The following is a 26,811-nucleotide window of genomic DNA, read 5'->3' as shown; positions in this document are numbered from 1 at the left end:
ACTGCCATGAAATATGGGTGAAGTTCTGTATTTTCCCTTTTAGTCATGTACAATTATCTGTTATCATCAATATGCTTCCAATTACACTGGGTGGATCAAGTGGATACAAGCATGCACTATTTATGAGGAATGACTCAAGATTTAGAGAATTTTAAGCCTGCTGTTAGGAAATAAGTAATAAAAGATTATGCATTGCTGCAAAATAAGGAAATAAAAACGTAAAAGGAAGTCATGTAAGATTTCTAACACTGAAAGTTGAACTAAAAATCAAAACAATGAAAAACTGAAGCAAATGAAAAAAAGTATCTGAAGAGCAGAGATTACCACAGAGGAATGTCAAGAAAATGAATTCATACTTGTAAAATACAAAAGGGAGGAAATGTGATGGGAAAAATATCTTACCTGAGCATAAACTTTGAGCTTAGTGGACATGTGAGAATCACCCAAGAGGGAGAACCATTCCTCTAAAGGCTCATTTGCTACTTTAGATGCTGCATTTTTACTTATACGCATGATACCATTTCTCAACACTCGTTGAATGGGTGCATGACGACCCAACCTACATAACTGAAAAAAGAAAAGGCGGTCACATTTTTATGAAAAAATGGGGTATGTGCTCTCTCAAACATGGGACAAAAGTCAACATATGACAAGTAATATCAGAATTCCTCCATATTCCCAATATTCTGTAATTATTCAACTTGAAATTAATCTCTCAGTATGAAACCTATATAATTTTTTTTTCAAAGAAATAATCAGAAACGTTCTACACTCTACAATGTAATATAGTACCATGTTACCATATGAGCTCTTTACAAATATGGCTATAAAAACTTATATGATTAGCCTACCTAAGAATCAGACTGTCACATTCAAACTTGATATTTTTCACCCTCAAGTTTTCACATGTTAAGTTCTACATAAGACTATCAAAACACTGTAATATTGGTCACAACATGAAGCATGAATATAGTCTGCTAATTCATGGAAGACTCTTCATGTTGAAACAAATACTATTTTTGTGTGATACCTAAAATAAGTTGTTGAATCTAGGAAAATTCTAAAAATGATTCACACACAAGAAAATGTTATAAAACTTATGAAAAGCAAATTTTAAATAAGAGGCAGATACACTTTTCAACTGGGGAGAATCTGAACCTAACATTTTGGCTCACAAAGTAGTAGTTAATTATACATTTCACTGTCATCTACTTTCCAATAACTTAAAGAACTCGGCATTTTTTATACAGTCAGAAGAATCTCCAGTCCAAATATCCATTGTCTAAAAGCAATCAAAATTTGAATGCCTCTGCATTTAAGATTCCTACTAAAATGACATATGGGTTTTTGAACATTATTCTATTTTCTATACTGTTACTGAACATGCCACAGTTTTGTTTATGTTCTCCCACTCTGAATTTCTGCCCTCACTCATTCTACAATGGCACCCAACAAACATCCACGTAATAATACTCAGCGTAGTGATTGGACGAGGAAGCATATTATGTTTACCATTATGCAAAACTTGAAATTCTGTAGAAATTACGTAAGGGCAAGTAGGTATCAGTTGGTAGGTAGCTAACAACCAGGGAGGTATATTAACAGGACTACCAGCCTGAGAGGGTAAGTGACACCTGCACAGTCAGCCAGCACTTCATATCAAGCTGCACTCCTCTGACCCAGGTAGCTGTCTTTTCTTTCTGTTTCACCCACACATGGACTTCCAGCATTCTGTCCACAAGCATAAAATCTCTCCTTGTCATACGTAACACTAAACAACACTTAACTCCCACAGCTCATTCTTTACAAATCTAGATTTTCCTGCGGTGAGCATGATATGCGAGCCCTACCTTTTGATAAAATGTTGGGAGCGATATAAGTAGTAGGTAGGGATATTTTTGCTCGAGCATCAGGCAGAAACTTTACGTAGAAGTAATTGGTAGGAACATTAGGCAGGATCATTAGGCAGAAGTAGTCAGTAAGAACATTAAGTAGAGCCTGTGCAAACACTGCACTAGAGTTGCCTCCTGCCAGTGGCCTGTTAAGGGTGAGGCACTAAAGGCTAAGAAGCAGCACTGTAGTTCACTAATCATTGAGACTCCACTGAACTACCTCCTTGAGGAAGTTCCAGTTGAGAACAGATGTCAGAGATACAGACAGATAAATAGAAGTCTATCTACAGACTATAAATAGGCTAGATATTGGGTTGTAAGGAGGAGGGTGGATGTGTTGGAAATTTAATGTTTGAGGACAACATAAGGTGTGAGGTGGTTTGACTTGAGTAAGTAGAAAAAGGGTGAGTGAGATGTGAGGTAATAAAATGAGTGTGGTTGGGAAAGCAGAAGAGGATGTGTTGAAATGGTCTGGACATATGGAGGGAATGAATGAAGAAAGGTTGACAAAGAGGATATATGTGTCAGAGGTGGAGGGAACAAGGAGAAGCAGGAAACCAAATTGGAGTTGGGGGATGAAGTGAAGATTTTGAGCGATCAGGGCCTGAACATGAAGGAGTGTGATAGGTGCACACAGAATAGAGTGAATGGGTCGACATGATGTCAGTGAACTGAACCCGGGTGTGAAACATCGAGGGTAAACCATGGACAGGTCTGTGGGGCATGGATCCATAGGGAGCTGCAGTTTTGGTGCATTACACATGATAGATAAAGAATGAGTGTAAGTGGATGTGGCTCTTCTTCATCTGTTTCCCAGTGCTACCTTGCTGATGCAGGGGGTGGCAATTGGATGTGGGGTGGGGTGGGGTGGGGTGGGGTGGGTCAGGGCGGGGTGGGGGTATGTATTTGTTATCTTCTTTTTGTCCTTCATGCATCTGTGCTGTTTCCTGTGGGGCGAGGTGGCATTGGGAATGGATGAAGATGAGCAAGTATGAATATTTACATAAATATACTCATACAGAGTTAAATTATCATTTCATTCTATGTTCCTTAGGGCATTACATATTCATTGTCCACAGTTTATTGATGGTGAGTCTGAGAAGATATATTCTATTGGATCTAAGTTAAAGTACCCTAGATCTTTCATTGATAAATCCCTTAAGTTAGCAAAAATCATTTTATAGAGTTGAACCCAAATCTTCCATTGACACCGAGAATCTTTTAGTTCTCCCTTTTAATAATAATTTTACTTTACTTCCCATGTTGCTTAAATCCTTTAGTGTAAATGTTGCCTTCACAAACAATAATGCTATAAAGAATATCTTAATCAGGAACTCACCAGAAAATTCTCCTGGATGCATCTCAAAAGTGCCATGTAGAAATTGACAAGTTTTATGTTGGGCAGAATGATAAGGATCTTTCTGTTAGATGTAAGCAATATAAATATAGTATAAGAACAGGACAAGAATCAAATGCCTTGTTTAATCACATTAAAAACTATGATCACTGTACTGACCGGAGTAATGCCATCTCAGTTAACAACTCTAACTCCAGTACCATGAGAATATCACTGAATCTTTTATTATCAAATACACAAAGACTTTTAACTTTAATATTAGTGAAGGCCTATAAAAATTGGATAGCTTTATTGTTGATAAAATTTGTAAACAATTCCCCTTCTTGTCCACATAATAAGTTTATGATACACTTGTTGTCTGTCTTGGACAGTCACTTGTTTACCAAATGGCATCCTAGCTACATCTCTTCGTTGTATATCAAATGACTTATATTTCTTTCTTGTCTCTCCCCTGATGATGTGATTATTACATGAAAGTGCACTTGGGAACTTATCGTGTTTCATTTCCCCATGGACTCATAGGAATATACTTGATCACACACAAAATTGTTACCCCACACGTGTACATGTATACAAATGTATAGGTATATTCTATTTCATTTCATACTTGATTGCTGTTTCCTGCATGCGTTAGCAGTTTTGATGAAAGAGAAGAGAACAGGTATTAGTGATATATATGTATGTATGTATATATATTTATATATATATATGTGGGAATGTGTGGTGTGGGAGGCAAGTTGTTGGAAGCAGTGAAAGGTTTTTGTCGGGGATGTGAGGCATGTGTGCGTGTGGGAGGGGAGGAGGGTGGTTGGTTCTCGATGGGTGTGGGTTTGCGGCAGGGGTGTGTGATGTCTCCATGGTTGTTTGATTTGTTTGTGGATGGGGTTGTTGGGGAGGTGAATACGGGAGTTTTGGAGGGGGGGGCGGGTGTGGGGTCTGTTGGGGATGGGAGAGCTTGGGGGGTGGGTCGGTTGTTGTTCGCTGATGGTGCAGCGCTGGTGGCTGATTCATGTGGGGGGCTGCAGGGGCTGGTGACTGGGTTTGGTGGGGTGTGTGAAGGAAGGAAGTTGGGAGTGAGTGTGAATAGGAGCAGGGTTGTTGGGTACAGTGGGGTCGGGGGTCGGGTCAATTGGGAGGTGAGTTTGAGTGGAGAGGGGCTGGAGGGGGTGAAGTGTTTTGGGTGTCTGGGAGTGGATCTGGCGGCGGATGGAACCATGGAGGCGGGGGTGGATCGTGGGGTGGGGGAGGGGGCGAAAATTCTGGGAGCCTTGGGGGGTGTGTGGAGGTCGGGAACACTGTCTCGGAAAGCGAAGGTGGGTGTGTTTGGGGGAATGGTGGTTCCAACAATGTTGTGTGGTTGCGAGGCGTGGGCTGTGGATGGGGTGGTGCGCGGGAGGGTGGATGTGCTGGAGGTGGGATGTTTGGGGACAATGTGTGGTGTGGGGTGGTTTGATCGAGTAGGTGACGTAGGGGTGAGAGAGATGTGTGGAAATGGGGGGAGCGTGGTTGAGAGAGCAGAGGAGGGTGTTTTGAGGTGGTTTGGGCACATGGAGAGGGTGAGTGGGGGGAGGTTGACCAGGAGGATGTGTGCGTCGGGGGTGGAGGGAACGAGGAGAGGGGGGAGACCGGGTTGGGGGTGGAGGGGTGGAGTGAGGGAGATTTTGTGTGGTCGGGGCCTGGGCATGCAGGGGGGTGGGGGGGGGAATAGAGTGAATTGGAGCGATGTGGTGTGCCAGGGTTGACGTGCTGTCAGTGGATTGAATCGGGGCGTGTAGGGCGTCTGGGGTGAACCATGGAGGGCTGTGTAGGTGTGTGTGTTTGCGTGTGTGGACATATATATATATATATATATATATATATATATATATATATATATATATATATGTTTGAAGGAATAGTGGTTCCAACAATGTTGTATGGTTGCGAGGCGTGGGCTATGGATAGAGTTGTGCGCAGGAGGATGGATGTGCTGGAAATGAGATGTTTGAGGACAATGTGTGGTGTGAGGTGGTTTGATCGAGTAAGTAACGTAAGGGTAAGAGAGATGTGTGGAAATAAAAAGAGCGTGGTTGAGAGAGCAGAAGAGGGTGTTTTGAAATGGTTTGGGCACATGGAGAGAATGAGTGAGGAAAGATTGACCAAGAGGATATATGTGTCGGAGGTGGAGGGAACGAGGAGAAGAGGGAGACCAAATTGGAGGTGGAAAGATGGAGTGAAAAAGATTTTGTGTGATCGGGGCCTGAACATGCAGGAGGGTGAAAGGAGGGCAAGGAATAGAGTGAATTGGAGCGATGTGGTATATCGGGGTTGACGTGCTGTCAGTGGATTGAATCAGGGCATGTGAAGCGTCTGGGGTAAACCATGGAAAGCTGTGTAGGTATGTATAGTTGCGTGTGTGGATGTATGTATATACATGTGTATGGGGGTGGGTTGGGCCATTTCTTTCGTCTGTTTCCTTGCGCTACCTCGCAAACGCGGGAGACAGCGACAAAGCAAAAGAAAAAAAAAAAAAAAAAAATATATATATATATATATATATATATATATATATCTCGGAAAGCAAAAATGGGTATGTTTGAAGGAATAGTGGTTCCAACAATGTTGTATGGTTGCGAGGCGTGGGCTATGGATAGAGTTGTGCGCAGGAGGATGGATGTGCTGGAAATGAGATGTTTGAGGACAATGTGTGGTGTGAGGTGGTTTGATCGAGTAAGTAACGTAAGAGTAAGAGAGATGTGTGGAAATAAAAAGAGCGTGGTTGAGAGAGCAGAAGAGGGTGTTTTGAAATGGTTTGGGCACATGGAGAGAATGAGTGAGGAAAGATTGACAAAGAGGATATATGTGTCGGAGGTGGAGGGAACGAGGAGAAGGGGGAGACCAAATTGGAGGTGGAAAGATGGAGTGAAAAAGATTTTGTGTGATCGGGGCCTGAACATGCAGGAGGGTGAAAGGAGGGCAAGGAATAGAGTGAATTGGATCGATGTGGTATACCGGGGTTGACGTGCTGTCAGTGGATTGAATCAAGGCATGTGAAGCGTCTGGGGTAAACCATGGAAAGCTGTGTAGGTATGTATATTTGCGTGTGTGGACGTATGTATATACATGTGTATGGGGGTGGGTTGGGCCATTTCTTTCGTCTGTTTCCTTGCGCTACCTCGCAAACGCGGGAGACAGCGACAAAAAAAAAAAAAAAAAAAAAAATATATATATATATATATATTTTTTTTTTTCACACTATTCGCCATTTCCCGCGTTAGCAAGGTAGCATTAAGAACAGAGGACTGGACCTTTGAGGGAATATCCTCACCTGGCCCCCTTCTCTGTTCTTTCTTTTGGAAAAAAAAAAAAGAAACTGAGAGGGGAGGATTTCCAGCCCCCCGCTCCCTTCCCTTTTAGTCGCCTTCTACGACACGCAGGAATATGTGGGAAGTATTCTTTCTCCCCTATCCCCTAGTAGTGCTATGGCATACAAATGAAATTCTGAAGTCACAGTCACCAACCCGTGTTCATGTGGTAATGAACATCTAAAGTACATTCCAACATACTTCATGACAAAGGATATCAAATTCTTTGCACCTGCCTCCCATCTGGAACAAGTATGCCCCTATACTAGTCAAACTGTACAACCAGACTGCAAATCACTTTCAATTCCAAGGTGTCAACATGACAAACCGGAGAAAAATCCCGAAGAATGCCTCTGCAACCAGTCTCGCACTTCCTTCCTCGTGTGGGAATCTGTGGAGCCATCAGTGACACCACACCAGTCTCCTGCCACAATGAACAACCACCCAACCCCACTGAGAGGAGAGCAGAGGTTGAATTCAATTTGATATCAACTGCACCCAGGGTAAAAGCAACCTATGCTGTGATTGCACATTGTTTCTTTACTACAGTTAAGCAAAAACTTGCGTGGATATGGTATTGCCTCGCACTCAAAAAGTCTGCAAACTTGTCATGATGACAGCCACCTGCAGTCCACCCAACAATCCGCAAATAGCTTGTGTGGGAAAACAAGGGCACACAAAGTTGCAATCATGGTGCAAATATAGTATCCTGTGTAGGTCCCAGCTCCAGATTAGAAAACCCTCCCTTGAGACATGCAGGAATTGCTTAAATCCTTTAGTGTAAAAGTTGCCTTCACAAACAATAATGCTATAAAGAATATCTTAATCAGGAACTCACCAAAAAATTCTCCTGGATGCATCTAAAAAGTGCCATGTAGAAATTTTATATATTCTTTTTTTTTTTTTGCTGCTGTCTCCTGCATTTGCGAGGTAGTGCAAGGAAACAGACGAAAGAAATGGCCCAACCCACCCCCATACACATGTATATACATACGTCCACACATGCAAATATACATACCTACACAGCTTTCCATGGTTTACCCCAGACGCTTCACATGCCCTGATTCAATCCATTGACAGCATGTCAACCCCGGTATACCACATCGATCCAATTCACTCTATTCCTTGCCCTCCTTTCACCCTCCTGCATGTTCAGGCCCCGATCACACAAAATCTTTTTCACTCCAACTTTCCACCTCCAATTTGATCTCCCACTTCTCCTCGTTCCCTCCACCTCCGACAAATATATCCTCTTGGTCAATCTTTCCTCACTCATTCTCTCCATGTGCCCAAACCATTTCAAAACACTCTCTTCTGCTCTCTCAACCACGCTCTTTTTATTCCCACACATCTCTCTTACCCTTACATTACTTACTCGATCAAACCACCTCACACCACACATTGTCCTCAAACATCTCATTTCCAGCACATCCACCCTCCTGCGCACAACTCTATCCATAGCCCACGCCTCGCAACCATACAACATTGTTGGAACCACTATTCCTTCAAACATACCCATTTTTGCTTTCCAAGATAATGTTCTCGACTTCCACACATTCTTCAAGGCTCCCAGAATTTTCGCCCCCTCCCCCACCCTATGATCCACTTCCGCTTCCATGGTTCCATCCGCTGCCAGATCCACTCCCAGATATCTAAAACACTTTACTTCCTCCAGTTTTTCTCCATTCAAACTTACCTCCCAATTGACTTGACCCTCAACCCTACTGTACCTAATAACCTTGCTCTTATTCACATTTACTCTTAACTTTCTTCTTTCACACACTTTACCAAACTCAGTCACCAGCTTCTGCAGTTTCTCACATGTATCAGCCACCAGCGCTGTATCATCAGCGAACAACAACTGACTCACTTCCCAAGCTCTCTCATCCACAACAGACTTCATACTTTCCAAAACTCTTGCATTCACCTCCCTAACAACCCCATCCATAAACAAATTAAACAACCATGGAGACATCACACACCCCTGCCACAAACATACATTCACTGAAAACCAATCACTTTCCTCTCTTCCTACACGTACACATGCCTTACATCCTCGATAAAAACTTTTCACTGCTTCTAACAACTTGCCTCCCACACCATATATTCTTAATACCTTCCACAGAGCATCTCTATCAACTCGTATCATATGCCTTCTCCAGATCCATAAATGCTACCTACAAATCCATGTGCTTTTCTAAGTATTTCTCACATACATTCTTCAAAGCAAACACCTGATCCACACATCCTCTACCACTTCTGAAACCACACTGCTCTTCCCCAATCTGATGCTCTGTACATGCCTTCACCCTCTCAATCAATACCCTCCCATATAATTCACCAGGAATACTCAACAAACTTATACCTCTGTAATTTGAGCACTCACTCTTATCCCCTTTGCCTTTGTACAATGGCACTATGCACGCATTCCGCCAATCCTCAGGCACCTCACCATGAGTCATACATACATTAAATAACCTTACCAACCAGTCAATAATACAGTCACCCCCTTTTTTAATAAATTCCACTGCAATACCATCCAAACCTGCTGGAGTGCCTCTCTTCTTTCCCAAGAGGTAACACGTAAGGAATCCAAGGTCATCTTAAAAAAGGACGTCGGCTCATTTCATTGTTCGCTGACTTACTTGTGGAGTCAGCCCGACAGTGATATGGTAATTGATTGCTTCTCAAAGCTGGACTCTGAGTTAGCAGATCACTCAAGATGGTAACCTGCAGAATTTAATCCCAAGTTCAACTGAATCACCGACCCCAACCTGACATGAAAATAGTAAAGGGTATCGAGTATCACATAAGACACACAAAATGTGCAATCAGAGTCAATCTTGTCGTCAGATTTCCTGATTATAAGTAGAGAACTTGCATTCTACTTATATTTTCAAGACTTTTCAAGACTCTGGGAACATCACTACTGCAGTGCTTCAGTTCCTTTTACGATAATGCTACGAAGTTCATCATGGGCACCGATGTATTACCTGGAGAAGATTGAGCTGCTCGCGGTATAGAAGGACGATCGGAAACCAGTGGAAGGTCTGAAGCCCCATCTATTCCAAGCTGTAACCATGGTCACAGCTTAAGCGTTGCGTCATGAGAAGAACCATCATAATGGAGTTGCACGGACTGTGATCCTTGTTGTGGTTACAAGAATGTTCTTCCGCCCACCAGTGATGCTACTACGTTTGTGAATCAAGAACCATTGCAACACAAACCTCGCCAGGTGGTAGAGTGTCCTGGAGTGTTTCGAGACAGACTTCCCCAGAACTTTTTTAAAGGGGAAGTAAATGTTTGTAGTTGTGTTACTGGAGTGATAGTTTTCATACATGGTGCTTTGACAAGAAAATAGTGAAATTGGAAAAAATGTAGCTTAGAGATTGAAGCTTATTGATACAGTGGTTAAATTGATGAGAACTACTATTGACGATTGTGTAAATAAATTATACATTTCCCTTTTCCATAGCCAGAGGTTGAACCATTACGTGACATTCATTTTTTCATTTCATTTCAAGCTAGAAGTTTCAGTTTTCTAAATTATTTCTTACATTTTTCATATGTATATGGTTTAAAAAGCGAGATATACATAAGTATACTTATGTAAGTAGGAGAGATGGCCAGAGAGTGTTATTGGATTACGTGTTAATTGACAGGCACGCGAAAGAGAGACTTTTGGATGTTAATGTGCTGAGAGGTGCAACTGGAGGGATGTCTGATCATTATCTTGTGGAGGCTAAGGTGAAGATTTGTATGGGTTTTCAGAAAAGAAGAGTGAATGTTGGGGTGAAGAGGGTGGTGAGAGTAAGTGAGCTTGGGAAGAAGACTTGTGTGAGGAAGTACCAGGAGAGACTGAGTACAGAATGGAAAAAGGTGAGAACAATGGAAGTAAGGGGAGTGGGGGAGGAATGGGATGTATTTAGGGAATCAGTGATGGATTGCGCAAAAGATGCTTGTGGCATGAGAAGAGTGGGAGGTGGGTTGATTAGAAAGGGTAGTGAGTGGTGGGATGAAGAAGTAAGAGTATTAGTGAAAGAGAAGAGAGAGGCATTTGGACGATTTTTGAAGTGAAAAAATGAAATTGAGTGGGAGATGTATAAAAGAAAGAGACAGGAGGTCAAGAGAAAGGTGAAAAAGGTGAAAAAAAAGGGCAAATGAGAGTTGGGGTGAGAGTATCATTAAATTTTAGGGAGAAAAAAAAGATGTTCTGGAAGGAGGTAAATAAAGTGCGTAAGACAAGGGAGCAAATGGGAACTTCAGTGAAGGGCGCAAATGGGGAGGTGATAACAAGTAGTGGTGATGTGAGAGGGAGATGGAGTGAGTATTTTGAAGGTTTGTTGAATGTGTTTGATGATAGAGTGGCAGATATAGGGTGTTTTGGTCGAGGTGGTGTGCAAAGTGAGAGGGTTAGGGAAAATTATTTGGTAAACAGAGAAGAGGTAGTAAAAGCTTTGTGGAAGATGAAACCCAGCAAGGCAGCAGGTTTGGATGGTATTGCAGTGGAATTTATTAAAAAAGGGGGTGACTGTATTGTTGACTGGTTGGTAAGGTTGTTTAATGTATGTATGACTCATGGTGAGGTGCCTGAGGATTGGCGGAATGCGTGCATAGTGCCATTGTACAAAGGCAAAGGGGATAAGAGTGAGTGCTCAAATTACAGAGGTATAAGTTTGTTGAGTATTCCTGGTAAATTATATGGGAGGATATTGATTGAGAGGGTGAAGGCATGTACAGAGCATCAGATTGGGGAAGAGCAGTGTGGTTTCAGAAGTGGTAGAGGATGTGTGGATCAGGTGTTTGCTTTGAAGAATGTATGTGAGAAATACTTAGAAAAGCAAATGGATTTGTATGTAGCATTTATGGATCTGGAGAGGGCATATGACAGAGTTGATAGAGATGCTCTGTGGAAGGTATTAAGAATATATGGTGTGGGAGGCAAGTTGTTAGAAGCAGTGAAAAGTTTTTATCGAGGATGTAAGGCATGTGTACGTGTAGGAAGAGAGGAAAGTGATTGGTTCTCAGTGAATGTAGGTTTGCGGCAGGGGTGTGTGATGTCTCCATGGTTGTTTAATTTGTTTATGGATGGGGTTGTTAGGGAGGTGAATGCAAGAGTTTTGGAAAGAGGGGCAAGTATGAAGTCTGTTGGGGATGAGAGAGCTTGGGAAGTGAGTCAGTTGTTGTTCGCTGATGATACAGCGCTGGTGGCTGATTCATGTGAGAAACTGCAGAAGCTGGTGACTGAGTTTGGTAAAGTGTGTGAAAGAAGAAAGTTAAGAGTAAATGTGAATAAGAGCAAGGTTATTAGGTACAGTAGGGTTGAGGGTCAAGTCAATTGGGAGGTGAGTTTGAATGGAGAAAAACTGGAGGAAGTGAAGTGTTTTAGATATCTGGGAGTGGATCTGGCAGCGGATGGAACCATGGAAGCGGAAGTGGATCATAGGGTGGGGGAGGGGGTGAAAATTCTGGGAGCCTTGAAGAATGTGTGGAAGTCGAGAACATTATCTTGGAAAGCAAAAATGGGTATGTTTGAAGGAATAGTGGTTCCAACAATGTTGTATGGTTGCGAGGCGTGGGCTATGGATAGAGTTGTGCACAGGAGGATAGATGGAAATGAGATGTTTGAGGACAATGTGTGGTGTGAGGTGGTTTGATCGAGTGAGTAACGTAAGGGTAAGAGAGATGTGTGGAAATAAAAAGAGCGTAGTTGAGAGAGCAGAAGAGGGTGTTTTGAAATGGTTCGGGCACATGGAGAGAATGAGTGAGGAAAGATTGACCAAGAGGATATATGTGTCGGAGGTGGAGGGAACGAGGAGAAGAGGGAGACCAAATTGGAGGTGGAAAGATGGAGTGAAAAAGATTTTGTGTGATCGGGGCCTGAACATGCAGGAGGGTGAAAGGAGGGCAAGGAATAGAGTGAATTGGAGCGATGTGGTATACTGGGGTTGACGTGCTGTCAGTGGATTGAATCAAGGCATGTGAAGCGTCTGGGGTAAACCATGGAAAGCTGTGTAGGTATGTGTATTTGCGTGTGTGGACGTATGTATATACATGTGTATGGTGGTGGGTTGGGCCATTTCTTTCGTCTGTTTCCTTGTGCTACCTCACAAACGCGGGAGACAGCGAAAAAAAAAAAAAAAATATATATATGTACATGTGTGTGTGTGTGTATATGTGCGTATGTATGTGTATGTATGTATACATGTATATATATGTATATTATCCCTGGGAATAGAGGTGAGAGAATACTTCCCACGCATTCCTCGCGTGTCGTAGAAGGCGACTAGAGGGGACGGGAGCGGGGGGCCAGAAATCCTCCCCTCCTTGTACTTTTTTAACTTTCTAAAATGGGAAACAGAAGAAGGAGTCATGCGGGGAGTGCTCATCCTCCTCGAAGGCTCAGACTGGGGTGTCTAAATGTGTGTGGATGTAACCAAGATGTGAAAAAAGGAGAGATAGGTAGTATGTTTGAGGAAAGGAACCTGGATGTTTTGGCTCTGAGTGAAACGAAGCTCAAGGGTAAAGGGGAAGAGTGGTTTGGGAATGTCTTGGGAGTAAAGTCAGGGGTTAGTGAGAGGACAAGAGCAAGGGAAGGAGTAGCAGTACTCCTGAAACAGGAGTTGTGGGAGTATGTGATAGAATGTAAGAAAGTAAATTCTCGATTAATATGGGTAAAACTGAAAGTTGATTGAGAGAGATGGGTGATTATTAGTGCATATGCACCTGGGCATGAGAGGCAAGTGTTTTGGGAGCAGCTGAATGAGTGTGTTAGTGGTTTTGATGCACTAGACCGGGATATAGTGATGGGTGATTTGAATGCAAAGGCGAGTAAAGAGGCAGTTGAGGGAATAATTGGTATACATGGGGTGTTCAGTGTTGTAAATGGAAATGGTGAAGAGCATGTAGATTTATGTGCTGAAAAGGGACTGGTGATTGGGAATACCTGGTTTAAAAAGCGAGATATACATAAGTATATCCCTGGGGATAGGGGAGAAAGAATACTTCCCACGTATTCCCTGCGTGTCGTAGAAGGCGACTAAAAGGGGAGGGAGCGGGTGGCTGGAAATCCTCCCCTCTCGTTTTTTTCAATTTTCCAAAAGAAGGAACAGAGAAGGGGGCCAGGTGAGGATGTTCCCTCAAAGGCCCATTCCTCTGTTCTTAACGCTACCTCGCTGACGTGGGAAATGGCGAATAGTACGAAAGAAAGAAAAAGATACATAAGTATACGTATGTAAGTAGGAGAGATGGCCAGAGAGCGTTACTGGATTACGTGTTAATTGACAGGCACACGAAAGAGAGACTTTTGGATGTTAATGTGCTGAGAGGTGCAACTGGAGGGATGTCTGATCATTATCTTGTGGAGGCTAAGGTGAAGATTTGTATGGGTTTTCAGAAAAGAAGAGTGAATGTTGGGGTCAAGAGGGTGGTGAGAGTAAGTGAGCTTGGGAAGGAGACTTGTGTGAGGAAGTAACAGGAGAGACTGAGTACAAAATGGAAAAAGGTGAGAACAATGGAAGTAAGGGGAGCGGGGGAGGAATGGGATGTATTTAGGGAATCAGTGATGGATTGCGCAAAAGATGCTTGTGGCATGAGAAGAGTGGGAGGTGGGTTGATTAGAAAGGGTAGTGGTGGGATGAAGAAGTAAGATTATTAGTGACAGAGAAGAGAGGCATTTGGACGATTTTTGCAGGGAAAAAATGCAATTGAGCGGGAGATGTATAAAAGAAAGAGACAGGAGGTCAAGAGAAAGGTGCAAGAGGTGAAAAAGAGGGCAAATGAGAGTTGGGGTGAGAGAGTATCATTAAATTTTAGGGAGAATAAAAAGATGTTCTGGAAGGAGGTAAATAAAGTGCGTAAGACAAGGGAGCAAATGGGAACTTCAGTGAAGGGTGCAAATGGGGAGGTGATAACAAGTAGTGGTGATGTGAGAAGGAGATGGAGTGAGTATTTTGAAGGTTTGTTGAATGTGTTTGATGATAGAGTGGCAGATATAGGGTGTTTTGGTCGAGGTGGTGTGCAAAGTGAGAGGGTTAGGGAAAATGATTTGGTAAACAGAGAAGAGGTAGTAAAAGCTTTGCGGAAGATGAAAGCCGGCAAGGCAGCAGGTTTGGATGGTATTGCAGTGGAATTTATTAAAAAAGGGGGTGACTGTATTATTGACTGGTTGGTAAGGTTATTTAATGTATGTATGACTCATGGTGAGGTGCCTGAGGATTGGCGGAATGCGTGCATAGTGCCATTGTACAAAGGCAAAGGGGATAAGAGTGAGTGCTCAAATTACAGAGGTATAAGTTTGTTGAGTATTCCTGGTAAATTATATGGGAGGGTATTGATTGAGAGGGTGAAGGCATGTACAGAGCATCAGATTGGGGAGGAGTAGTGTGGTTTCAGAAGTGGTAGAGGATGTGTGGATCAGGTGTTTGCTTTGAAGAATGTATGTGAGAAATACTTAGAAAAGTAAATGGATTTGTAGGTAGCATTTATGGATCTGGAGAAGGCATATGATAGAGTTGATAGAGATGCTCTGTGGAAGGTATTAAGAATATATGGTGTGGGAGGCAAGTTGTTAGAAGCAGTGAAAAGTTTTTATCGAGGATGTAAGGCATGTGTACGTGTAGGAAGAGAGGAAAGTGATTGGTTCTCAGTGAATGTAGGTTTGTGGCAGGGGTGTGTGATGTCTCCATGGTTGTTTAATTTGTTTATGGATGGGGTTGTTAGGGAGGTAAATGCAAGAGTTTCGGAAAGAGGGGCAAGTATGAAGTCTGTTGGGGATGAGAGAGCTTGGGAAGTGAGTCAGTTGTTGTTCGCTGATAATACAGCGCTGGTGGCTGATTCATGTGAGAAACTGCAGAAGCTGGTGACTGAGTTTGGTAAAGTGTGTGGAAGAAGAAAGTTAAGAGTAAATGTGAATAAGAGCAAGTTTATTAGGTACAGTAGGGTTGAGGGTCAAGTCAATTGGGAGGTGAGTTTGAATGGAGAAAAACTGGAGGAAGTGAAGTGTTTTAGATACCTGGGAGTGGATCTGGCAGCGGATGGAACCATGGAAGCGGAAGTGGATCATAGGGTGGGGGAGGGGGCGAAAATTCTGGGAGCCTTGAAGAATGTGTGGAAGTCGAGAACATTATCTCGGAAAGCAAAAATGGGTATGTTTGAAGGAATAGTGGTTCCAACAATGTTGTATGGTTGCGAGGCGTGGGCTATGGATAGAGTTGTGTGCAGGAGGATGGATGTGCTGGAAATGAGATGTTTGAGGACAATGTGTGGTGTGAGGTGGTTTGATCGAGTGAGTAACGTAAGGGTAAGAGAGATGTGTGGAAATAAAAAGAGCGTGGTTGAGAGAGCAGAAGAGGGTGTTTTAAAGTGGTTTGGGCACATGGAGAGAATGAGTGAGGAAAGATTGACCAAGAGGATATATGTGTCGGAGGTGGAGGGAACGAGGAGAAGAGGGAGACCAAATTGGAGGTGGAAAGATGGAGTGAAAAAGATTTTGTGTGATCGGGGCCTGAACATGCAGGAGGGTGAAAGGAGGGCAAGGAATAGAGTGAATTGGAGCGATGTGGTATACCGGGATTGACGTGCCGTCAGTGGATTGAATCAAGGCATGTGAAGCGTCTGGGGTAAACCATGGAAAGCTGTGTAGGTATGTATATTTGCGTGTGTGGACGTATGTATATACATGTGTATGGGGGAGGGTTGGGCCATTTCTTTCGTCTGTTTCCTTGCGCTACCTCGCAAACGCGGGAGACAGCGACAAAGTATAATAAAAAAAAAAATATATATATATATATATATATATATATATATATATATATATTATTCTTCATTTTGCTTTGTCGCTGTCTCCCGCGTTAGCGAGGTAGCGCAATGAAACAGACGAAAGAATGGCCCAACTCACCCACAAACACATGTATATTCATATACGTCCACACGCAAATATACATACCTATACATCTCAACATATACATATATATATACATACACAGGGACATATGCATATATACACATGTACATAATTCATACTGTCTGCCTTTATTCATTCCCATCGCCACCTCGCCACACATACAATAACAACCCCTTCCCCACTCATGTGTGCGAGGTAGCGCAAAGACAACAATATATATATATACACACACACACACAAGTATGCTTGAAGTATGAAGTATGAAGTCTGTTGGGGATGAGAGAGCTTGGGAAGTGAGTCAGTTGTTGTTCGCTGATGATACAGCGCTGGTGGCTGATTCATGTGAGAAACTGCAGAAGCTGGTGACTGAGTTTGGTAAAGTGTGTGGAAGAAGAAAGTTAAGAGTAAATGTGAATAAGAGCAAGGTTATTAGGTACAGTAGGGTTGAGGGTCAAGTCAATTGGGAGGTAACTTTGAATGGAGAAAAACTGGAGGAAGTGAAGTGTTTTAGATATCTGGGAGTGGATCTGGCAGTGGATGGAACCATGGAAGCGGAAGTGGATCATAGGGTGGGGGATGGGGCGAAATTTCTGGGGGCCTTGAAGAATGTGTGGAAGTCGAGAACATTATCTCGGAAAGCAAAAATGGGTAATGTTTGAAGGAATAGTGGTTCCAACAATGTTGTATGGTTGCGAGGCGTGGGCTATGGATAGAGTTGTGCGCAGGAGGAGGATGTGCTGGGAAATGAGATGTTTAAGGACCCAAAGTGTGGTGGGGAGGTGGGGTTTCATCGAGTGAGTAACGTAAGGGTAAGAGAGATGTGTGGAAATAAAAGAGCGTGGTTGAGAGAGCAGAAGAGGTGTTATTGAATGTGTTGGGCACATGGAGAAAATGAGGAGGAAAGATTTACCAAGAGGATATATAGTCATAGGTGGAGGGAACAGGAAAGTGGAGAACCAAATTGAGGTTTTAGGAAAGATGGAGTGAAAAAAGATTTGTGCATCATAGCTTACCCCCATACGCTTCACATCCCTTGATATTCAATCCCTGACAGCACGTCAAAACCCCCGGGATAGCCACATCGCTCCAATTCACTCTATTCCTTGTCCTCCTTTCACCCTCCTGCATGTTCAGGCCCCGATCACACAAAATCCTTTTCACTCCATCTTTCCACCTCCAATTTGGTCTCCCTCTTCTCCTCGTTCCCTCCACCTCCGACACATATATCCTCTTGGTCAATCTTTCCTCACTCATTCTCTCCATGTGCCCAAACCATTTCAAAACACCCTCTTCTGCTCTCTCAACCACGCTCTTTTTATTTCCACACATCTCTCTTACCCTTACGTTACTTACTCGATCAAACCACCTCACACCACACATTGTCCTCAAACATCTCATTTCCAGCACATCCATCCTCCTGCGCACAACTCTATCCATATCCCACGCCTCGCAACCATACAACATTGTTGGAACTACTATTCCTTCAAACATACCCATTTTTGCTTTCCGGGATAATGTTCTCGACTTCCACACATTTTTCAAGGCTCCTAAAATTTTCGCCCCCTCCCCCACCCTATGATCCACTTCCGCTTCCATGGTTCCATCCGCTGACAGATCCACTCCCAGATATCTAAAACACTTCACTTCCTCCAGTTTTTCTCCATTCAAACTCACCTCCCAATTGACTTGACCCTCAACCCTACTGTACCTAATAACCTTGCTCTTATTCACATTTACTCTTAACTTTCTTCTTCCACACACTTTACCAAACTCAGTCACCAGCTTCTGCACTTTCTCACATGAATCCGCCACCAGCGCTGTATCATCAGCAAACAACAACTGACTCACTTCCCAAGCTCTCTCATCCCCAACAGACTTCATACTTGCCCCTCTTTCCAAGACTCTTGCATTTACCTCCCTAACAACCCCATCCATAAACAAATTAAACAACCATGGAGACATCACACACCCCTGCCGCAAACCTACATTCACTGAGAACCAATCACTTTCCTCTCTTCCTACACGTACACATGCCTTGCATCCTCGATAAAAACTTTTCACTGCTTCTAACAACTTGCCTCCCACACCATATATTCTTAATACCTTCCACAGAGCATCTCTATCAACTCTATCATATATATATATATATATATATGGTGTGGGAGGAAAGTTGTTAGAAGCAGTGAAAAGTTTTTATCGAGGATGTAAGGCATGTGTACGTGTAGGAAGAGAGGAAAGTGATTGGTTCTCAGTGAATGTAGGTTTGTGGCAGGGGTGTGTGATGTCTCCATGGTTGTTTAATTTGTTTATGGATGGGGTTGTTAGGGAGGTAAATGCAAGAGTTTTGGAAAGAGGGGCAAGTATGAAGTCTGTTGGGGATGAGAGAGCTTGGGAAGTGAGTCAGTTGTTGTTTGCTGATGATACAGCGCTGGTGGCTGATTCATGTGAGAAACTGCAGAAGCTGGTGACTGAGTTTGGTAAAGTGTGTGGAAGAAGAAAGTTAAGAGTAAATGTGAATAAGAGCAAGGTTATTAGGTACAGTAGGGTTGAGGGTCAAGTCAATTGGGAGGTGAGTTTGAATGGAGAAAAACTGGAGGAAGTGAAGTGTTTTAGATATCTGGGAGTGGATCTGGCAGCGGATGGAACCATGGAAGCGGAAGTGGATCATAGGGTGGGGGAGGGGGCGAAAATTCTGGGGGCCTTGAAGAATGTGTGGAAGTCGAGAACATTATCTTGGAAAGCAAAAATGGGTATGTTTGAAGGAATAGTGGTTCCAACAATGTTGTATGGTTGCGAGGCGTGGGCTATGGATAGAGTTGTGCGCAGGAGGATGGATGTGCTGGAAATGAGATGTTTGAGGACAATGTGTGGTGTGAGGTGGTTTGATCGAGTGAGTAACGTAAGGGTAAGAGAGATGTGTGGAAATAAAAAGAGCGTGGTTGCGAGAGCAGAAGAGGGTGTTTTAAAGTGGTTTGGGCACATGGAGAGAATGAGTGAGGAAAGATTGACCATGAGGATATATGTGTCGGAGGTGGAGGGAACAAGGAGAAGAGGGAGACCAAATTGGAGGTGGAAAGATGGAGTGAAAAAGATTTTCTGTGATCGGGGCCTGAACATGCAGGAGGGTGAAAGGAGGGCAAGGAATAGAGTGAATTGGAGCGATGTGGTATACCGGGATTGATGTGCTGTCAGTGGATTGAATCATGGCATGTGAAGCGTCTGGGGTAAACCATGGAAAGCTGTGTAGGTATGTATATTTGCGTGTGTGGACGTATGTATATACATGTGTATGGGGGGGGGGGTTGGGCCATTTCTTTCGTCTGTTTCCTTGCGCTACCTCGCAAACGCGGGAGACAGCGACAAAGTATAATAAAAAAAATAAATATATATATATATATATATATATATATATATATATATATATATATATTTTATTCATTTTGCTTTGTCGCTGTCTCCCGCGTTAGCGAGGTAGCGCAATGAAACAGACGAAAGAATGGCCCAACTCACCCACAAACACATGTATATTCATATACGTCCACACACGCAAATATACATACCTATACATCTCAACATATACATATATATATACATACACAGGGACATATGCATATATACACATGTAAATAGTTCATACTGTCTGCCTTTATTCATTCCCATCGCCACCTCGCCACACATACAATAACAACCCCTTCCCCACTCATGTGTGCGAGGTAGCGCAAAGAAAAGACAACAATGTATATATATACACTCACACACACAAGTATGCTTGAAGTATGAAGTATGAAGTCTGTTGGGGATGAGAGAGCTTGGGAAGTGAGTCAGTTGTTGTTCGCTGATGATACAGCGCTGGTGGCTGATTCATGTGAGAAACTGCAGAAGCTGGTGACTGAGTTTGGTAAAGTGTGTGGAAGAAGAAAGTTAAGAGTAAATGTGAATAAGAGCAAGGTTATTAGGTACAGTAGGGTTGAGGGTCAAGTCAATTGGGAGGTGAGTTTGAATGGAGAAAAACTGGAGGAAGTGAAGTGTTTTAGATATCTGGGAGTGGATCTGGCAGCGGATGGAACCATGGAAGCGGAAGTGGATCATAGGGTGGGGGAGGGGGCGAAAATTCTGGGGGCCTTGAAGAACGTGTGGAAGTCGAGAACATTATCTCGGAAAGCAAAAATGGGTATGATTGAAGGAATAGCGGTTCCAACAATGTTGTATGGTTGCGAGGCGTGGGCTATGGATAGAGTTGTGCACAGGAAGATGGATGTGCTGGAAATGAGATGTTTAAGGATAATGAGTGGTGTGAGGTGGTTTGATCGAGTGAGTAACGTAAGGGTAAGAGAGATGTGTGGAAATAATAAGAGTGTGGTTGAGAGAGCAGAAGAGGGTGTTTTGAAGTGGTTTGGGCACATGGAGAGGATGAGTGAGGAAAGATTGACCAAGAGGATATATGTGTCGGAGGTGGAGGGAGCAAGGAGAAGAGGGAGACCAAATTGGAGGTGGAAAGATGGAGTGAAAAAGATTTTGTGTGTTCGGGGCCTGAACATGCAGGAGGGTGAAAGGAGGGCAAGGAATAGAGTGAATTGGAGCGATGTGGTATACCGGGGTTGACGTGCTGTCAGTGGATTGAATCAAGGCATGTGAAGCGTCTGGGGTAAACCATGGAAAGCTGTGTAGGTATGTATATTTGCGTGTGTGGACGTATGTATATACATGTGTATGGGGGGGGTTGGGCCATTTCTTTCGTCTTCTTTTCTTTTCTTTCAAACTATTCGCCATTTCCCGCGTTAGCGAGGTAGCGTTAAGAACAGAGAACTGGGCCTTTGAGGGAATATCCTCACCTGGCCCCCTTCTCTGTTCCTTCTTTTGGAAAAAAAAAAAAAAAAAAAAATAGAGGGGAGGATTTCCAGCCCCCCGCTCCCTCCCCTTTTAGTCGCCTTGTACGACACGCAGGGAATACGTGGGAAGTATTCTTTCTCCCCTATCCCCAGGGAGGAAAATATATATATATATATATATATATATATATATATATATATATATATATATATATATATATATATATATATATATATGTGTGTGTGTGTATATTGTAGTGCCATTGTGCAAAGGCAAAGGGGATAAGAGTGAGTGCTCAAATTTCAGAGGTATAAGTTTGTTGAGTATTCCTGGTAAATTATATGGGAGGGTATTGATTGAGAGGGTGAAGGCATGTACAGAGCAACAGATTGAGGAAGAGCAGTGTGGTTTCAGAAGTGGTAGAGGATGTGTGGATCAGGTGTTTGCTTTGAAGAATGTATGTGAGAAATACTTAGAAAAGCAAATGGATTTGTAGGTAGCATTTATGGATCTGGAGAAGGCATATGATAGAGTTGATAGAGATGCTCTGTGGAAGGTATTAAGAATATATGGTGTGGGAGGCAAGTTGTTAGAAGTAGTGAAAAGTTTTTATCGAGGATGTAAGGCATGTGTACATGTAGGAAGAGAGGAAAGTGATTGGTTCTCAGTGAATGTAGGTTTGCGGCAGGGGTGTGTGATGTCTCCATGGTTGTTTAATTTGTTTATGGATGCGGTTGTTAGGGAGGTGAATGCAAGAGTTTTGGAAAGAGGGGCAAGTATGAAGTCTGTTGTGGATGAGAGAGCTTGGGAAGTGAGTCAGTTGTTGTTCGCTGATGATACAGAGCTGGTGGCTGATTCATGTGAGAAACTGCAGAAGCTGGTGACTGAGTTTGGTAAAGTGTGTGAAAGAAGAAAGTTAAGAGTAAATGTGAATAAGAGCAAGGTTATTAGGTACGGTAGGGTTAAGGGTCAAGTCAATTGGGAGGTAACTTTGAACGGAGAAAAACTGGAGGAAGTAAAGTGTTTTAGATATCTGGGAGTGGATCTGGCAGCGGATGGAACCATGGAAGCGAAAGCGGATCATAGGGTGGGGGAGGGGGCGAAAATCCTGGGAGCCTTGAAGAATGTGTGGAAGTCGAGAACATTATCTCGGAAAGCAAAAATGGGTATGTTTGAAGGAATAGTGGTTCCAACAATTTTGTATGGTTGCGAGGCGTGGCCTATGGATAGAGTTGTGTGCAGGAGAGTGGATGTGCTGGAAATGAGATGTTTGAGGACAATGTGTGGTGTGAGGTGGTTTGACCGAGTAAGTAACGTAAGGGTAAGAGAGATGTGTGGAAATAAAAAGAGCATGGTTGAGAGAGCAGAAGAGGGTGTTTTGAAATGGTTTGGGCACATGGAGAGAATGAGTGAGGAAAGATTGACCAAGAGGATATATGTGTCGTAGGTGGAGGGAACGAGGAGAAGTGGGAGACCAAATTGGAGGTGGAAAGATGGAGTGAAAAAGATTTTGTGCGATCGGGGCCTGAACATGCAGGAGGGTGAAAGGAGGGCAAGGAATAGAGTGAATTGGATTGATGTGGTATACCGGGGTTGACGTGCTGTCAGTGGATTGAATCAGGGCATGTGAAGCGTCTGGGGTAAACCATGGAAAGCTGTGTAGGTATGTATATTTGCGTGTGTGGACGTGTATGTATATACATGTGTATGGGGGTGGGTTGGGCCATTTCTTTCGTCTGTTTCCTTGCACTACCTCACAAACACGGGAGACAGCGACAAAAGAAAAAAAAAAAATATATATATATATATATATATATATATATATATATATATATATATATATATATATATATATATATATATATATATTTATTTCTGTTTTGTTTTGCTTTGTCGCTGTCTCCCACGTTTGCGAGGTAGCGCAAGGAAACAGACGAAAGAAATGGCCCAACCCACCCCCATACACATGCATATACACACGTCCACACACGCAAATATACATCCCTATACATCTCAATGTACACATACATATATATATACCCATGCACACAATTCACACAGTCTGCCCCTACCCATTCCCATCGCCACCCCACCACACATGGAATACCATCCACCTCCCCCCTCATGTGTGCGAGGTAGCGCTAGGAAAAGACAACAAAGGCCCCATTCGTTCACACTCAGTCACTAGCTGTCATGCAATAATGCCCGAAACCACAGCTCCCTTTCCACATCCACAACTTTCCAGGGTTTACCCCAGACGCTTCACATGCCCTGATTCAATCCACTGGCAGCACATCAACCCCGGTACACCCCATCGATCCAATTCACTCTATTCCTTGCCCTCCTTTCACCCTCCTGCATGTTCAGGCCCCGATAACTCAAATTCTTTTTCATTCCATCTTTCCACCTCCAATTTGGTCTCCCACTTCTCCTCGTTCCCTCCACCTCCGACACATATATCCTCTTGGTCAATCTTTCCTCACTCATTCTCTCCATGTGCCCAAACCATTTCAAAACACCCTCTTCTGCTCTCTCAACCATGCTCTTTTTATTTCCACACATTTCTCTTACCCTTACATTACTTACTCGATCAAACCACCTCACACCACACACTGTCCTCAAACATTTCATTTCCAGCACATCCACCCTCCTCCGCACAACTCTATCCATAGCCCACGCCTCGCAACCATACAACATTGTTGGAACCACTATTCCTTCAAACATACCCATTTTTGCTTTCCGAGATAATGTTCTCGACTTCCACACATTCTTCAAGGCTCCCAGGATTTTCCCCCACTACCGCACCCTATGATTCACTTCCGCTTCCATGGTTCCATCCGCTGCCAGATCCACTCCCAGATATCTAAAACACTACTTCCTCCAGTTTTTCTCCATTCAAACTTACCTCCCAATTGACTTGACCCTCAACCCTACTGTACCTAATAACCTAATATTATTATTATTTTGCTTTGTCGCTGTCTCCCGCATTTGCGAGGTAGCGCAAGGAAACAGAAGAAAGCAATGGCCCAACCCACCCCCATACACAATGTATACACACACACACATGTCCACACACGCAAATATACATACCTATACATCTCAATGTACACATATATATACATACACAGACACATACATATATACCCATGCACACAATTCACACTGTCTGCCTTTATTCATTCCCATCGCCACCTCGCCACACATGGAATACCATCCCCTCCCCCTCATGTGTGCGAGGTAGCGCTAGGAAAAGACAACAAAGGCCCCATTCGTTCACACTCAGTCTCTAGCTGCCACGCATTAATGCCCGAAACCACAGCTCCCTTTCCACATCCAGACCCCACACAACTTTCCATGGTTTACCCCAGACGCTTCACATGCCCTGATTCAATCCACTGACAGCACGTCAACCCCAGTATACCACATCAATCCAATTCACTCTATTCCTTGCCCTCCTTTCACCCTCCTGCATGTTCAGGCCCCGATCACACAAAATCTTTTTCACTCCATCTTTCCACCTCCAATTTGGTCTCCCACTTCTCCTCGTTCCCTCCACCTCCGACACATATATCCTCTTGGTCAATCTTTCCTCACTCATTCTCTCCATGTGCCCAAACCATTTCAAAACACCCTCTTCTGCTCTCTCAACCACGCTCTTTTTATTTCCACACATCTCTCTTACCCTTACATTACTTACTTGATCAAACCACCTCACATTGTCCTCAAACATCTCATTTCCAGCACATCCATCCTCCTGCGCACAACTCTATCCATAGCCCATGCCTCGCAACCATACAACATTGTTGGAACCACTATTCCTTCAAACATACCCATTTTTGCTTTCCGAGATAATGTTCTCGACTTCCACACATTCTTCAAGGCTCCCAGGATTTTCGCCCCCTCCCCCACCCTATGATTCACTTCCGCTTCCATGGTTCCATCTGCTGCCAGATCCACTCCCAGATATCTAAAACACTTTACTTCCTCCAGTTTTTCTCCATTCAAAGTTACCTCCCAATTGACTTGACCCTCAACCCTACTGTACCTAATAACCTTGCTCTTATTCACATTTACTCTTAACTTTCTTCTTTCACACACTTTACCAAACTCAGTCACCAGCTTCTGCAGTTTCTCACATGAATCATATATATATATATATATATATATATATATATATATATATATATATATATATATATATATATATATATATTCTTTCTTTTCTTTTAAACTATTCGCCATTTCCCGCGTTAGCGAGGTAGCATTAAGAAGAGAGGACTGGGCCTTTGAGGGAATACCCTCACCTGGCCCAACTCTCTGTTCCTTCTTTTGGAAAATTAAAAAAAAAAAAAACGAGAGGGGAGGATTTCCAGCCCCCCGCTCCCTCCCCTTTTAGTCGCCTTCTACGACACGCAGGGAATACGTGGGAAGTATTCTTAATCCCCTATATATATATATATATATATATATATATATATATATATATATATATTATATATATATATATATATATATATATATATATTATATATATATATATCTTTCTTTCTTTTAAACTATTCGCCATTTCCCGTGTTAGCGAGGTAGCGCTAAGAACAGAGGACTGGGCCTTTTTTGGAATATCCTCAACTGGCCCCCCCCTCTGTTCCTTCTTTTGGAAAATTTAAAAAAAAAAACGAGAGGGGAGGATTTCCAGCCCCCCCCTCCCTCCCCTTTTAGTCGCCTTCTACGACACGCAGGGAATACGTGGGAAGTATTCTTAATCCCCTATATTTTTTTTTTTTGCTTTGTCGCTGTCTCCCACGTTTGCGAGGTAGCGCAAGGAAACAGACGAAAGAAATGGCAAAACCCACCCCCATACACATGTATATACATACGTCCACACACACAAATATACATACCTACACAGCTTTCCATGGTTTACCCCAGACGCTTCACATTCCTTGATTCAATCCACTGACAGCACGTCAACCCCGGTTTACCATATCGATCCAATTCACTCTATTCCTTGCCCTCCTTTCACCCTCCTGCATGTTCAGGCCCCGATCACACAAAATCTTTTTCACTCCATTTTTCCACCTAAAATTTGGTCTCCCACTTCTCCTCGTTCCCTCCACCTCTGACATATATAACCTCTTGGTCAATGTTTCCTCACTCATTCTCTCCACGTGCCCAAACCATTTCAAAACACCCTCTTCTGCTCTCTCAACCATGCTCTTTTTGTTTCCACACATCTCTCTTACCCTTACATTACTTACTCGATCAAACCACCTCACACCACACATTGTCCTCAAACATTTCATTTCCAGCACATCCACCCTCCTCCGCACAACTCTATCCATAGCCCACGCCTCGCAACCATACAACATTGTTGGAACCACTATTCCTTCAAACATACCCATTTTTGCTTTCCGAGATAATGTTCTCGACTTCCACACATTCTTCAAGGCTCCCAGGATTTTCGCCCACTACCCCACCCTATGA

At 43.1% G+C, this 26,811-nt stretch overlaps 1 protein-coding gene across 3 annotated transcripts in view; it reads right to left on the bottom strand.

The window, feature by feature from the left end:
• skd (mediator complex subunit skuld) overlaps positions 1-26,811 on the bottom strand; it is a 722,241-nt gene that overhangs the window by 188,417 nt on the left and 507,013 nt on the right. For all 3 annotated transcript variants that reach the window (XM_071664981.1, XM_071664980.1, XM_071664979.1), the window contains one exon: positions 403-567. In XM_071664981.1, coding sequence (XP_071521082.1) covers positions 403-567 — 165 coding nt within the window. The remainder of the gene's footprint in view (positions 1-402; positions 568-26,811) is intronic.

Source organism: Panulirus ornatus, chromosome 9 (assembly GCF_036320965.1).
Source record: "Panulirus ornatus isolate Po-2019 chromosome 9, ASM3632096v1, whole genome shotgun sequence".
NCBI classification, from domain to species: domain Eukaryota; kingdom Metazoa; phylum Arthropoda; class Malacostraca; order Decapoda; family Palinuridae; genus Panulirus; species Panulirus ornatus.
Note: the sequence above shows the minus strand (reverse complement) of the source record. Positions and strands in the feature narration are given on the sequence as shown.